This window comes from Centroberyx gerrardi, chromosome 5 (assembly GCF_048128805.1).
Source record: "Centroberyx gerrardi isolate f3 chromosome 5, fCenGer3.hap1.cur.20231027, whole genome shotgun sequence".
NCBI classification, from domain to species: domain Eukaryota; kingdom Metazoa; phylum Chordata; class Actinopteri; order Beryciformes; family Berycidae; genus Centroberyx; species Centroberyx gerrardi.
The window spans coordinates 14906487-14922780 of NC_136001.1; the positions used below are offsets into that span (position 1 = coordinate 14906487).

The following is a 16294-nucleotide window of genomic DNA, read 5'->3' on the forward strand; positions in this document are numbered from 1 at the left end:
TTTTGGGCATTAGGCAATTACTTGTACAGTATTAACAGTTTTATTTAGCATTACATTACTTTTCTACAGACTTTAATTAAACTGGAATAAGGTCATTGTAAAGTGAAGTGTTAAGTACTTTCACCAAATTAAGAAAAGAAGAGATAATATAAGAAGAAACTTATGGGGAAATTTGGCAAGCTGACATCCCATAGAAAATGTTTCCTGACCCTGGAACTGAGCCAAACCGTAGGTAATGCATCGTAAAATATCATTAAAATATGGGTGCCATTGGGATATTTCTCAACTCTCTGAAAGTTTTTGCAGATACAAGGTTTTGTCAGAGCACTGATGATCAGCACCTGTGTTTGCTGTTTGCCCCTGGGATATTGTGAATGAATGAGAACTTATGGGAACGTTCACCATTGTTCCTGCTGACCCTGCATTGATAAGGTCAGACAATACAGTGAGGAATGGGTTTTCAACAATAGGTCTCCAGTCCTTCTCTTGTCAGTCAAAAGGACTGCTCAAGCATAGTGCCGCTCAACACTGCTCTCTCTCTTTCTCTCTCCCTCCCTCTCTTCTCTCTCTCTCTCTCTCTCTTTCATCAACTAACTCTTTCTTTTTCCGTTTCTCTCTTTCTCTCATTTTCTCTCACTCCCTCTCTCTCTTTCTCTCTCTCTCCCTCTCTCTCCCTCTCTTTCTCTCCCTCTGATTCCCCCTATCACTCCCCCTTCTCTTTGTAAAAGAGAAAGGGGGGCATGAATACCACACACAGACTTTGAGTCACCCGCCGCACAGCAACATTGCTGCCGCCAGATTTTTTCCGTCTCATGTGAATCACTCTACCTCTGTTTTCTTTCTCTACAGGAAACAGTGGTAAAAATCTACTCTCCTCCTCTGCCGCCTTTTATCTTTAATTTCTCCTGCTTAAACTCCTAAAACAAATGTTTTAGGAGGTTTTTTTTTTTAAGTTTATTGAATCATTCAAGTCTGACAGGGTAGATAGGATATATGTTAGATGTAGGAGAGGAAATTCTGGTGGAATTATATCCCAGGTTATTAGGGTGTTTTTCAAATGGTGGGTATCTCATATTTGAACCAAACTCTTCATATGTGTTAGGCTAAACAGCACATCCTCCTACAGAACACGTGAGGAAAAAAATAACAGAACTGCAAAAAACTCCACAGAGTGAACTGAGATAGAAATCCCAGTTTTGTACATACATGCCCCAGGAATTGTTTGAAAAATCCTCCAGTCCTAAAGTGGGAGAGAGGCAAGGTGGAGGGATTTCCAAAATTGCGACGACTGCGCTGTCTTTCAAGTTGTTCAATTGTCTAGCTGTGTCTGTGTCTCTTTAGCAACCCATTCACTAGCTGCTGACGTAAACTGTGCCCTTCTTATTGTGTTTACCACATCAACTCCCTGGGTCATCTGGGCCATCAGCCACCCTCTCCCTCCCCTGTGCCAAGGGTGTGTGTGTGTGTATGTGTGTGTGTGTGTGGGTGTGTGTGTGTGTGTGTCTTTGCCTGTGTCTGTATATGTGTGTATGAGTGTGTATCTCTCTTCCTATGTATCTGTATGTGTGAATGTGTATGTGTAAATGTGTGTGCATGTCTTTGTATGCCTGTGTATGTGTTTGAGTGTGTGTGTGTGTCAGAGAGAGCGAGTGTTTGTTTGTGTGTGTGTGTGTGTGTGTGTGTGTGCTCCCTGCGCATCACTGAGCACTGCATGGAGATACAGACTGGAATTTAGGGCTGAGACGCAGTGAAAGGGAGCCCCTTCCTCATGCGTGAGATAGGATCAGTGTTTACATGCACAAAGAACAGAAAGCTCTGATCATCAGAAACCATCTTCTGAAATTCTCTTACAAACCACAGCTTTTGGCAGTCAAACTTCATCTGGCCAGCCTTCATCCAAATGTAAATGGAAGCCTAACAACTTGGAGTAACATGCATTATGTGGAGTCCACACTCAGAACTGCTCTGTTAGGATTAGCCTAACACTGACAGACAGTGAGAAAACTGGTCATAATTAGCAAGGGGGATGGTAGGCAGTGTGCTTGTAATTTTTCCACAATTTACCCCTAAAATCTCTCGCTAATAAAGGAGATGCATTTTATAGTTCATGTGGGATGTGATCCCTTTTCATTTTTAAGGGCCATGATGGAAACAAGGCAGCGTCATTGTGTTATGTTAAAGGACTACTTGGGACTACTTTTTTGGAGTTTGGCCCATTGGTCGCCTTAGCCCAATATCTGACGAGAGGACTGGCACCAAAGTGTGACTAACACTAGAGTGTAACACTAAAGAGTACACTTAGGAGTCATTTCACAATGAATTTAAATTACCTGGCTGATCCCAAGAAACCAGAAATTTCATCTGTTCTCCTGTGTGTGTGTCTGTATGTGTGAGGAAGAGCAAGAGAGAATGAGAGAGAGAAAATGTGCCTGTATGCAAGCATGTTTTCATATGCCTGTGTGTGTGTGTGTGTGTGTGTGTGTGTGTGTGTGTTTTAAGCTGACCCCCCCCCCCTGTCCTACCCGCAGCCAGCTGATTAGCTGATTTGTTGCCTTTTAGTTATGTTAATGCCACTTGATTACAGCCCTGGTGGGAACGCAACACACTATCTCTCTCACACACACACCCAAACACACACACACACACACACACACTCCAATCACCTTGCTTGCGTGAATGGAAGACTGCTTTTTGTGATTAAGAAAGATACTGTAGTACAACGTATCATTCTCCCATTCTCGTTCTCTCAATCTCCTCTCTCTCTCTCTATCCCTCTCTCTCTTTACGTATCATTCTATCTCTGTCTTTCTTTTCTCTCTCTCTCTCTCTCTCTCTCTCTCTCTGTGTGTCATGAATCTTCCTTCTACTGCGAGCTATAATAATCCACCCGGCAGATATCATGGCTGCCGGCTGCAAAGCGTCAGCAGTATGGCGTCAGTCAGTCCTGGGATCTCAAAGATGCAACTCTGTGCGTGCGCGCGTATGTGTGTGTGTGTGTGTGTGTATGTGTTGTCAGTGTTTGTTTAGTTTGTAGAGTCCTCTGGACAGCCATGACTCGTCTCTGCCTGACGGCATATGAGAGTGCCGCCCTGTCAGAACCCGGCCAAGTCTTTCATTCGTTCAGGGCGAGTGTGTGTGAGTGTGTGTGTGTGTGGGCGCTTTTGCCTGTGTGTGTCTCCTCGAGCCACATGCTAAGCCCCAAACATCAGCTCAGGGATCCCAGCCAATTAAAAGCTAATGCAGGCCCGGATGCCTTGCCCCTACCAACATCTGGGTATTAAACTAAACGCCTGCTCTATATTAGTTATGAACTCAGCTCCAAGGAGGACCACACATGAGAAGTGCACATTTTGTTGTGTGTGTGTGTGTGTGTGTGTGTATTGTGTGTGTGTGTTGTGTGTGTGTGTACATGCTCCAAATAGTTGCTCTGTAATTTGTTCACTTTGTAAGTTGATGAGGTTTGTTTAAGTAAATGGCATGTGGAATGGGAAAAAAAAGCGGAGAATGTATTCTATTCTCATCTCTATAATTTTGTCTGAACAAATTTGTTATCAGATCGGAGCAGTCACCAGTTTTCATCTGATTTATAGTTTATTGCAGAGCCTCCAAATTCCCTTGGCACGCTGATGAAATGGATCGCTGTTTGTGGATTCAGACAAATTTGAGCACATTCTCTAAGGAACAGAGCTTGTGTTTGCATGTTGAAGTTAGAATTTTCCATTTCTGACAATTTCTTTGAGCTCCCGTTTGACACTTTAGGAGAGAGAGAGAGAAAGAGATAAAGCGGGAGAGATGGGGAAAGAGGGCGAGGAGCCAGGTTGAGGGAAAGCACAAGCATGAAAGTGATGATATAACACCATATAATATAATGACCCCTATCATGTGCACGCACACGCACACGCACACGCGCACACACACACACACACACACACACACACACACACACACACACACACACACACACACACACACACACGTGTGCGCCCCCTTCATTGTACAACTGTGAACTGATGAAGACAAGTCTCAACATGTGTGTTCAGCTGCTGGGGCAAATTCAAGTACAATTTACATGCTGAGTAGAGAGAGAGAGGGAGTGATAGAGAGGAGGAGAGAGAGAGAGAGAGAGAGAGAGAGAGAACTTTGTCGTTGCAGCAGCTTTAGTTTAGAACAGAGCTTCTTTCTTTCAAGTATTGGGATTTCTGATCAAGGACCCTGACAGAGTCATGCTCATGTTAATAACTGAGCCTTAAGCCTGACTATCCATCCACATTTACATCTGACCTCTACTTTTACAATAGGGTAGTTTGCCTTTTTTTTGTTAAAGCTGCACTGGGCAACTTCGTACGTTGGCGGCCCCAAATGGCAGTAAGATGCAACTTTTTCAATTACTTGGCTTCAATATCCAGAAATCCTGTAAGGTGTTGTCAGAAACTGCACACAGAGCGCTCATGTTTATCAGCCTGGCCGGTCTGTGATGAAGGAAAAACGTTGGTGAGCCCAGCTTTCTCTGGATGAAGCACTTGCTCACTGCCATTTAGAAGCAAGTTTTGTATAACACCCAAAATGCTAACTTGCTAACACCAGCTAACGAAAGCATGTTGTGACACAACGATTTTTAGGGAAGCAGAAGAGAGGTGTTTTGTGGGAATTTGTTGCAATTTTTCAGCATTTTCAGATGCTAGCTAATCAGTTAACGCTTGCCAGTTACCGCTTTCTAAAACACTGGCAGCCGTTGAAGCTGACGTCATAACTATATGTCGAAATATATGGCCTGTTAGCATTGGACCTAAACAAAGTCTCTTCTTGATGGTCATGCAATGACCTGACTACTGATGAAGAGAAATATTTGAATGACAAGACCTGTATCAAGTTATATGATATATTAATCAATTTTTAAAAAAAAGAGTCGAAGGGGACAGAAAGTGGGCTTTATAACATGGCTGTTAGTGGAGAGAAGCCCTGAATTGCCCTTTGCTTCCGGGCTACAATCCTCTGTCCTTCCTATGAGTTGGCGAGTTGTCTGTCTGTCAGAATGCCTGTCCATCGTATTTCTAAGCTTCTTGCCTCTGCTGAACTGTCTGAACTTCTGCCCTTTTTGTTGGTCTGTCTGTATGTCCGTCTGTCTGCCTGCCAATCATTGCATTTGTCTGTCTGCCTTTCTGCACGTCTCCCTGCCTTGAGATCTGTAGGATCTACGGCCCTGTCTGTCCATGCTGTTGTGATCAGGCACGCGCCATAGACCATTCACACCCGGAAGCAAAGCCCCGCGCTGAAAAGTTAGCAGGCAATAAATTCCATGCAAAATGAGAGAACGGTGTACAGCTCCATGTCTCGATTGCTCCCGCCCCTTTCGTCTTGATGCCTGTCTTGTCTGAGCCATATTTCTCCTTGTTTCCTCTGTGTGAGAAACAGTGAAAGACAGGCACTGAGAGCTGTGGTCACTGTGTGTGTCTGGTGGCCTGCAGGCCTGTTCTGCTGCCATAGTCATTCAGAAGGGCTGCGCCGCGGTTTCTCCCACACACCGACTGCACACACACACACACACACACACACACACACACACACATAAACACACCAACACACACGCTCATATACTGTCTCTTCCTCTCTGCCCCTGTCTTTCTTTCTTTCTCTCTCTCTCTCTCTCTCTCTTGCTCTCTTTCACACACACACATGCATTAGGTATCCACCCTCCCCACCTCCTGGAGCCCCTCTGTCTCTCTTTCCTCTGTCTCTCTTTCCTCTGTCTCTCTTTCCTCTGTCTCTCTTTCCTCTGTCTCTCTTTCCTCACAAGTTTTCCACCTCCTCTTCTCCTCCCTCGCTCCCAGCTGTGTTATACTGCTATGGAATATAAGTAGCAACAGGCCGGCTATAAATATCGCCTGCCCACCCAAGACTGTTAGGATTATTATTTTTCTTATAATCACTGCGGTCTCTCTATAAACCGAACAGATTATTATTTGGTTTTTGTTCCCTGGTGCTGGTCCCTGTTTCAGTGGTTTGCTGCGGCCGGCTCCAGTGAGTTTCTTCGCATAGGACAGTTTCCTTCTGCTGGTGTGTTATAGGGTATAGGGCTGATGCAGGACTGAGTGGACGGGTGATAGGTGAAAGGCCTTGATGGGAGGATAGAGAGAGAAACGGAGACAAAAACCCTGAGAGGGAGGCCGGGACAGAAAATGACGTAGAACATGAGTAAGCTGGAAAAGGGATGAGAGGAAAAGAAAGGCAAGCAGTTGGGCAAGGTTCAGGAGCGCTGGTGAAGGTGAAGACGAGTGCTTTTTTGGATTTATGATGACAAAGCTCTTTTCTTTTTTTCTTTTTTCAAAACGGGGGTTGGGCTCCCAGTTGTTTATAGATGGAGCCGTTCTGTGTGTGCTGCCTCGGTCTACAGCTGGGAGCCAGCTGTGTGAATCAACCTCTCCGCTCCTCATCTGCTCTATCCATCCTTCCATCCATCCCTCCCTCCCTCTTTTTTTCCTCCCCCTGTTTCCCCCGGTTCTCCTCCTTAAAAGGAGTTCAAAGAGATATTTGTGGTTAGCGCGTTACTAACCTGATACACGGTGCTGCTGATACACACAGAGGAAGAAGGGAAGACGAGACAGGAGTTCGATGCTACATGGTAGACAGGGAGGAGAGGAAGGTGTGCGGGGTGAGCTGGAGAGAGGGAGAGGGTGGAAAAGAGGCTGGAGGTAAGGAGAGAGGAGGGAGGAGAAGAGAGGAGCGGGGTACAGGAAACCACAGGTATGTGCAGGATGGCGGGTGGGTGGCCTAGAGAGAGGAGGGAGGAAAAGTGGGAATGGGGAATGCTGGAGGAGTGAAGGAATAGAGGGTTAGGGGGAAACGGAGAGAAAGGAAAGACTCTCTCGTGTGTCTGTAGCACCACGTCTCTCCTGATGGTAGACCTGAAGGTTGTTGGTTGAAATCCCTGCGCTGGCTGAGCGAATCTAGGTGAGAGTGAATGTTAAATGTTATCATCTACTTGCCCTTTAGAAAGTGAAGCTGCTCCGCGGCCAGCAGTACAAAACTGTGGTTGTACATGCAAACGAAAGCAAGGAGAGGGGAACCACCTCTAATGCTAAAACAACACTATTTAGTCAAGCTAACAGTTGCACAGAATGAAAATGCGTACATAAACATGACTGTACAATATATGCACACTTAAGGCAATGCATTATAGGTGGATACAAGACAGCTTGAGTAAATGACGTTACTTTTTGCATTCGAAGTTGTTCCTGTCCTCGTATTTGTGTAGTATTTTGCCCTTTTCCACACCCTTCACGGCTGTGCAGGCAAGTTTCCAGATATATGTGTGCATAACCCTCCTTCCCTCTGCAACTACTACCCTCAGCATAAATTCTCATGGCTCTGAATGAGAATATGTTCCTTGTCAACTTGCCTACACTTTAAAAAAAAAAAAAAAAAACACAGCACGGGCTCCCCAATGTGCTCCATTCTGCTCTTTTCTGCTCCACTCTAGTTCGGTCTGTCTTGCTCCGCTCTGCTCCACTCTGCTCTGTTCGTTTCGCTCTTTGTTCCACTGTACAGCGATGTAGAGGCGCGCTCAAGTCCTCTAGTGCCCCGATGTCTGTCATCAGTCACTCCGGCTGTGTAGCAACAAGGGATCAACGTTTCATTCTGCCATTCAGACAAGGTGAGAACCCCAGCAGTGAGAAATCAGCACCGCTACTTCCCCGGCCCACAGTTTACAGTACAGGGATACGTTAGGTGTGAATCAGTGGGGTTGAAACTTGGGTTATGGTGTTGACTGTATTAAACCACAGTGCTAGCCTGGTAAACATTAGTTTAGGGCAGGGGCTCTTCAACTTTCTTTCAACCCAGCTGCCAAATGAGAAATTTATAGTCTCCCCCTTGAACCCGGGCTCATTAGTAGTATTTCTATCATGTGAGGGAGGACAAGCCAGTAGCAGGACCATGACCCGTTTTGGGTCCCCAACCCCTGATTTAAGAAGCCTGGGTTTAGGGTTTGCAGTGTATGGACCAACATTTCAACTAACATTATCAACAAACTTGCCACCTCCTCAAACTTTCAATATCTTTTCTTTTCTATTCTACTCCATCTCTGAACTGGAATTTTTGGAATTCCGATGGCTTTTCGTACTTCTCATAATTTTTTATCAAATCGCCTCTATTACATGGCATGGATCTCAAAGCCTCCTAAGACTTTTGGGTGGCCATGCAGGCAGAAACTCTACTGATTGACTTCATTAATATCTCTCCTTTCTCTTTGAGACTGAGAATACCTGCCTTGTTTTAATCCCAGTTGAATATTGTTTGTCTGCAACTTGTTTGCTTGTCACAATGCTGCTTCTCTGGTTGGAACTCTCTTGAACATGAGAGTCTGAATCTTAACTGGGAATACCTGTTTAAATAAAGGTCAAAATCACTATTTTGTAAGTAGATATGTGACATTAATCCTCCCTGCAGTAGGTCAGTGAGTAGAGCTTATTGTACATTACAGTGATGTCTCCAGCCTTGTGGCCTTTCGGTGGTCACACCATCGGCCCCCATCACATTACAGCAGCTGTGAGGAATTCACAGAGTCTGGGTAAAGGGGTAAAAAATACAGGGGAGGGTGGGGGAGGAGGGGGGCAGAGGGTCTGTGTTGGGGCGGGGGGGTTACAAAAACAAAGGCAGAATTTAAAAACAAAGTTTACCACCGAAGGAAAACAACAGGGCTAGAAAAAGTTGGTGGGTGAGGAAAGAGAGAAAGAAAAAAAAAGACACAAATGAAAAAGAAAACGAGGTAGAATCTCGGCTGTGGTTGGCTCCCGGCCCGAGCCCCGCCCTCTTTCTCCCTCCTTCTCCCCGCTCCTCCCTCCCTCCGTCTCTGGCCCTAACACAACAGAATCCCCCACAAGCCCAGCCACATCAGGAACGGCTGGCTACATTATAGCTGCCATTATCGTCTCCCAAGTCATAACAGCCAGAGAACACCCACCTCGACTGCAGCTCCGCCAGGAGGGGGAGGGGCGAGGGAGAGGTCGCAGGAGCAGGAATGAGCCCAGAGGAAGAGAGAGAGAGAGAGAGAGAGAGAGAGAGAGAGAGGGAATGAGGGGGGGGGGGGGAGCGAGAGATAGCAGTGGAAAGCGAGAATGAGAGAGGGAATGAGGGAGAGGGTGCGGGAGAAAGAGTGAAAGGGAGAGAGAGATAGAGATCGACAGAAGGAGAGAGAGAGAGAGGAGAGGGAGGGAACGAGGGAGAGGGTGGGGGAGAGAGACAGGAACAAAATACTTTCAGATGGGTGTTTATACTGCACAACTTGTTCCAAAGATGTGTTGGAGTTTTATGTACGCTGTTTTATGTGTGTGTGTGCATCTTGTCTAAGTCAATAGATAGATTAGCCAACACACACACACACACACACACACACACACAAAGACACAAACACGAATACATTCACATTCCCACCTCAGAGTAGAAGAGAAATGAGGTTAAGAACACAGGGTCTGTCATTAAATGGCCTTTTTACACGGGGAGGGGGCATGTGAGAACCATAGTTTAATGTTACACCCAAGAGTAGAAGAGAGTAGAAGCAGAGAGGAGAGGGAGCGGAGCGGGGCTGCATCAGGCCTTTTGTCTAACAGAACCAGTGACCTGTGGAAATATCTGTCCTCTCTGGAGACTTCCTCAGAGGGAGAAGGACCGGAGCACTATGGGAATGCCACAAATGGTCAAATCATACAAAAGAAAACCAGTGTTTCTCTTTGTGTACTACAAATGCAAACTGAGTTGAGATGTTTACTCACCTCTTGCTGCCATTATAAAAACGCATTAGGTTATGCTGCCTCAATACAAAAAAGTTTTCATTCATTTCATTATGCCTTCTGTCCAATACATGAAATCACTCACATAGGCTATGAAATTCATAACACGGTGTCAGAAATTGATATATGTGAGCTGTTTGTGTTTATTAACAGTTGAAAATAGTGAATGAATGCAATAATCAGACAATTTACTGTAAAGTCACTCCGCTCAGAAAGGAGTAAACTAAAATAAGCATGCTCTCTGTGCCTCGCTCCCGGCGATTTTGAAATTAAATACAGCAAAGAACAGATGGGCCCCATTCTCTATTTAAACAATAAAAACAGAAAAAAGTATTCACTTGCTGCAAAATGGTACATGAGCATAAAAAACATATGTAGGCTTATAAGGTGATCAGGCGGTTGAAAGCGATTGACCGATCACCAATGATCTATTTAGAACTTCAATTGGCAGATTATTGGTGGCATCTTTAGTATTGGTGCAGAGTAGCCCTTGCTGACACCTTGTAAGCCTCAACATCTTCCTTACTCAGTTTTCTTGGTTTACTATTATGTGACGTTTGATTCCCTGTAAGACCTGGGGCCAAATCTGCTCTGTTAGAGTTGGCTAGTGTTTTGTTGACTGGCTGGATTCTGCAGTGGTTGGGTTTCTGACAGTCAATGAGTGAGCAGCAGTCAATTACAGAGAAGACCCATACAAACCCATATTTCATTTATTGGTTGTAGGATGTGTTGGTTTGGAGTAAATATGCAGGGATGGAACTTTTACAAGCCTACCAGACCACAACCAGTACTTCTTAGCCTGGGCTTGTTCAAAAAACGTCCTCCTAGCCAATTGAATTGGGTCTAATGGAAATGGCAAGTATGGAGATAGTAACCAAAACCTACTGGACCAAAAATGCAAAGCCTGTGTTATTTATCATGAACTGAAAGTCCCTTTAATCCATTTTCCTAACTGTTTTGGTTTTTGAGATTTTGATTTTATTTTATTTCTTAGTGCAGCGTCTAAAAAACGTCTCTCTGATCACATGCAGTACATTCAAAACTGTTTCAGTAAATAATTATCTATCAAAGCGCTTAATTCTGATATTTCCAAGAAGTGGTTTGCAGCCACATTGACCAGCATAGCTCACAAACCAAAAAGTGCTTTTTGGATGAACTGAAAGGATTCCTAGATCATGATGAATCAGCTAGTCATCTTTAAGTATCCCTGGGTTGGCGATGTTGAAGAGGTCATTATGGGATATTCGTACAGCAAAGATGTGATTTCTCAGGTACTTTTTTCTTTCTCTCAGGGTTTTTATTTTCTTTTTTGCAGGATTCCATTATTACACACTAGTCCTGTGTATTTCCAATGGATATTACTGTTTTCCTGCATTCACAACATTATTTCCTGCTTTTTTGAATTGACTTGATCACATTCCTGTATAGGGTTGATGCTGGTGAGGAGGACTCAGGTTGGTGATGTATGTCAGTTGAGTTTGGGTTATTTGTATGGGGTCGGTGGTGGTGCAGAGGTAGTGAGCTTGAAGTGTTTGAATGGGGAATTTTTGGGTGTAGAGAGTGGCTGGACGTCCCGTCCTCATCCTCAGGTCCTTGGTTCCTACCCAGCTCACCGTGCCGCAGCAAAGCAGACTTGTTTAGTTAGCCGTTTGATTTATGGCCTTGGGGTTTTTAATATGCTGCTGCCCCATCCCTCTCAAACCCAGCACCACAAAATTACACTGGGGAGTGAAGTCACTCCCTCTCCCTTAGCGTTTCTCACAAAATATTGACCTAAAATAGCAGGAGAGAGCAGGATACCACGACACCTGTGTCAGCATCGTGCACACATGGATGCATACATACATACATACATACATACATACATACATACTGTACATACATACAGTACATGCTTCACACGCAGAGTTTGTAAACACTTATGCTGTTGACTTATTCTACAGTTACAGTACACTACAATATCACAAGTGAGTGTATTCACAAACATACAGGTACCACAGTAACACACAGACACTCTCTCTCTCTCTCTCTCTCTCTCTCTCTCTCTCTCTCTCTCTCTGTCTCTCTCTCTCTATCCCTGGAGAAACGCTCGCAAACACATTTTTCATAAAATTCTAACTTGCTTATGTGCAGGTGGTCTCATACATTATTCACTCTTACTCTGAGATACACTGCCATTTATCATGTCAAACACACACTCTCTCTAACACACACACATACACACACTACACACACACACACACACACGCTCCAATGCAAACACACTTGTCTCCCAAACTCCCTCGCCTGCACACTCTCATACACACCTGCCACTGGGCTTACGCATACTACTTCTATATTCACACTCGCACACTCGCTCTTTCACAAACACACACACACACACATTCTCTGTGGACTTGGTGGCCACTGGATTCTCGTACTACCCCCTGGCGAGACTGACAGGTGTGTGTGTGTGTGTGTGTGTGTGTGTGTATGTGTGTGTCTTGCTGTCTGGGGACCCCCCTCCTGGTATTTATTAGTTCTGGACAGCTGAGGTGCCCGGCGAGATCTCTATTTAGCACTTCCGGCTAATTATCATGCACACATCTGAGCCCCGTGCTGAATATGCACAATTACCCCAGACCGCCCACGTCATTTAGCCGCCCGCCATCTTCGAGTACCAAATCCCCCTGGTGGCTTGTGGGCTTAAAAAGGTCCCTACTGCCCTTTTAACACTTGTGCTACTACATAACAGTCCTGGCAACCTGTTGCACTCAGACCACAGTGCTTTCATCTGCACTGGACAGCAGCTTTCCTAGTTTGGATCTGAACACTTGTCACATGAACAGTAGCAATGCGAGATTTTGATTCCACATGCACGGCACTGACTGTAGTGAAGAACAAATGAATGCAATGCTAGGAAGTCAGGCGCAGACTCATAAGCTTCATTTATTAATTTATAAATTTGTTTTTAAAAAAGAGTTACAGAGGACATGCAAAGGAAAGAAAAAAACAGGAATAAAGACACATTCACACACATATTTAAGATCAAAAGGAGGATCTATTCTACATTAACAAAAATTATTCTGTGAGATATTGCTGTATGAACAACTTCTTAGTTAACTATGATGCAAGTATGTGAATTTTGACAAGAGATCGATACTTGTATGTATGAACACAAAATTACTTTTGTGGTTGCTGTCACATCAGCATGTGCAGTAATTTTTTGTCCTAATTACCTCTCTAATCATGTAACAGCCCACAGTTACAACTATTAGTACCTGCAGTGATGTGGTTGAATGTAATGAGCAGGTGCTCCCTTGCGAGATCTCTCAGCTAGAATTACCTTGCACATGCTGAGAGATACCTACTCAATACTTATTCCACACAAAAGGCTGCACCATTCTCCTCGCTGTTTTTTTTATTTTTATTTTGCGGCTAACATCCCTTTTCTATCTAATTCAGTCCAGTAAGGTTCAAGGCAAAACCCTGATTTTTAAACAATGTTCTGCTGTATCATCCCTCGAGCCTGTTGATTGCTACTTTCCAGGAAGAGGAGGCGCGGCAGGTTTTTGGTGTCTGTCGGCAGTGTGTGAGGTGCATGGGTTTTGTTTAGAGAAGAGAGATTACAGCCAAGCCCATTGTTTGTGTCACAGGGTCTTGTCTAATCTGTGGGAGCGTGTCAGGGCACATCAACACCGTCATATGACCTGCCTTGCGCAAGGCCGCGTAACCTATACAGTCACCTCTGGTGGCATCCGGGCAATGGGATTTAACCATCACCATCTGATTTATAAATATGAGATTGTGACAAACCACCTCTATCGGCTATGGGGCCGTAAATATTACTAATATTTAATCTTACTTACCCATTTTTAGGGTGCCTCTTTTCTTATATGCTCCTCTGTTAAGTGCACACATAGCAGTCCTATACAACAGTCTTACATAAAAATGATAAATAAAACACATTATGTCCATGCCCCAGGGTCATGAAACATTTTCTGTGTAGTTACAATATTAAAACAGGCCATGTCTATGGAAATACATGATTTCTGCAGGATAATGACATGTTACTGCCAAGAAAGTTATCGTATTGTGCGGATACTCCATGTCAAATCCCCACACTGAATCAATTTGTCGTTAGGAGAACCTTATGTTGCAATTTTATATTTCAGTCAGTGTCTATGCTCTGCGGCAGCCCATAATGTTCATGATAGTAACAGATGCCACGTAGCTGACACATTTATACAAATAGAAATGTAGATGCTTACATTTCTATCTATGGGTGGCCGCAGAAGGATTCAACCTGTGTTGTTTGTTAATGGATTGTACTTTTCCAGCCTAGCCACACGGGACGACCACATAGCCCACACACTGATTATGCGGTGTTGATTCATTTTGATTTCAGAACAATGCACAGACACGCATGATTTGATTGCTCCAGATTCTTTCTGCTCTGAATTCACTACAGTTGCTATTACACACTGTCCTCCAAAAGGCTTTCGAGGGCTCTCAAAGTAGGCTGTTAAAGTGCAACCACCCCCCAATTCTCAGTCTCAGGTTAACACGTTAACCACAGCACCACTGAGCTTTAAATCACATTCAGTTTATCAACACCTTTCCTTCAATTCCCCTGCAAACACCAGCTATTAGTGTTTGTTTTTCTTTTGTATAAAAATACATAAACTCTTAACTCTTAATCTGTACCGAAATGGTCCTAACCTTGGTCGTTCTTGTTTCTGTCTATCTCCTCTAAAAGGAGTACGTGTCAAGCAGGTTAGAAGGAGCTTATTTGGCCCTTGAACTATTTGGCTTGGCTTGGCTTGGCTTAGTTTGGTCTGTTATTAACAGCCTAGCTACTCGTTTTCCTCGCCACAATTGTTCTTGTCTATATGGCTCTCTTTTCCAGGGCACAAGGGAGCATTTTTGATTTAGTTTGGTTGGGTTGGGTAGGGTTGGGTTGGGTGTAGTTTGGTTGGTTTGGGTTGGGTTTGTTTGGTTTTCCTGTCCTCACCCTAACCTTTTTCTTGTCTCTGTGTGTCTTGTCCAGGGTGTAAGGGAGCAGAAGGCCAAACAATCTCAGAGCTCCAATGCCAGTGGACATGCAGCCACACCAGGGGCTGTATCACTATGAGTCCTCACCCAACCAGCCCTCCAGAGGGTAAGACCACAGCAACATGCACCACTTCCTCATTCATTACTCTGCAGCTGGATTTTAACCTCAATCCATCTTGGTAAATTCAACTATTTTACACAAGATAGAGTCATATCTTGCATGCTTCTCTCTCTGCATTACAACCACAATCTCTCTACTTGTCTCACCCTTTCTGGATTTTTTTTTTTTTTAAATCAACACACAGCCAGAAATCACTGCAGTCACTTTCTAGAGAGCATAGCTGTTACAAGACTTATAGGCTCAAACTTAGCTCCTTTTCTAGTCACATTCACAGATAGTCTGAGGGTGCAAAAGCCCAGGTCTTGCGGCAATTGTTGTGGATATAGCCTCTAGCTCAGCCCCTCACTCCTCCCCCTCTCCACCTTCTCCTCCTCCTCCAACCCTCCCCTCCTAATGCCACCCAGGTTGCGGGTGGACTCGGCCTCTCTCTCTCTCTGACAGCTGCTAATTACAGGCTGACCAGGCCCCGCTGCGCTCTGCATGACTGCCCCGCGCCCCGCTCAGGTTACCCAGAGAGAGAGAGAGAGAGAGAGAGAGAGAGAGAGAGAGCTAGAGAGAAAGGTAGGCGGGTAGGACAGAGAAAGGGAGAGGAGGAGGAGGGAAAAGAAGAGGAGATAGTAAGAGACAGAAAAGACAGAGGGGGTAGAGAGAGAGACAGAGAGAGGTAGAACTGGAGGGATGAATGGGAGAAGAGAAAGATAGAGAGGGAGAAAGGAGTGAGAGTGGGAGGGAGGTAAAGTCGGGGGGAACCAGCACAGTGGATTAGAGCGGACAGATTAAGCTCCTGTGTGGAATACACGTCGTGGTGAAAGAATTAGAGAACTGAAAGGAAGACTTAGAAGGTGGATAGATGAATGAAGTCTGCCCCACAGGAGAGGAGAGACAGAGAGAAACACAGAGAGAGAGAGAGAAAGAGAGAGAGAGAGAGAGAGGGAGAGAGAGAGGGAGAGAACTGGAGAGAGAGGTTTTGAACTAGCCAGTGAGACAGAGGAAAGGTCAGAGAACACATTGAAATTCATGAGAAGACTGGAAAGTTCCAATGAGGCTTCCCTTCTCTAGTTTAGTAGGGGAAAACCCAGATGAGTAAATTTCCACATCGTGCCCCAGAATAAGGGCTATGCACCATCTAGTGGTGAGTAGGAGACATCACAACAGATCAAGAGTGGAGAAGTGGTGTCCAAGTCAACTTGACTGTTACCATGCACCTCACCTTTTCTGTGTAGGTTCAAATACTAAGGCCTGGAATACTTTTCCCCCGCTGGAACCTGTCCCAACTTAATTTAACACCAATTTTTTCTTTTGTCTTTTTTGTCAATTGAGTCTTTTCTGTTGCTGTGAAATTTATGAAACACCA

At 44.6% G+C, this 16294-nt stretch overlaps 1 protein-coding gene across 1 annotated transcript in view; it reads left to right on the forward strand.

Moving 5' to 3' along the window:
- The window catches only part of gli1 (GLI family zinc finger 1), a 48299-nt gene that overhangs the window by 20650 nt on the left and 11355 nt on the right, over positions 1 to 16294 (forward strand). The window contains exon 2 of the mRNA XM_071922684.2: positions 14815 to 14925. Within this exon, the coding sequence (XP_071778785.1) occupies positions 14855 to 14925 (71 nt within the window). The 5' untranslated portion in view covers positions 14815 to 14854. The remainder of the gene's footprint in view (positions 1 to 14814; positions 14926 to 16294) is intronic.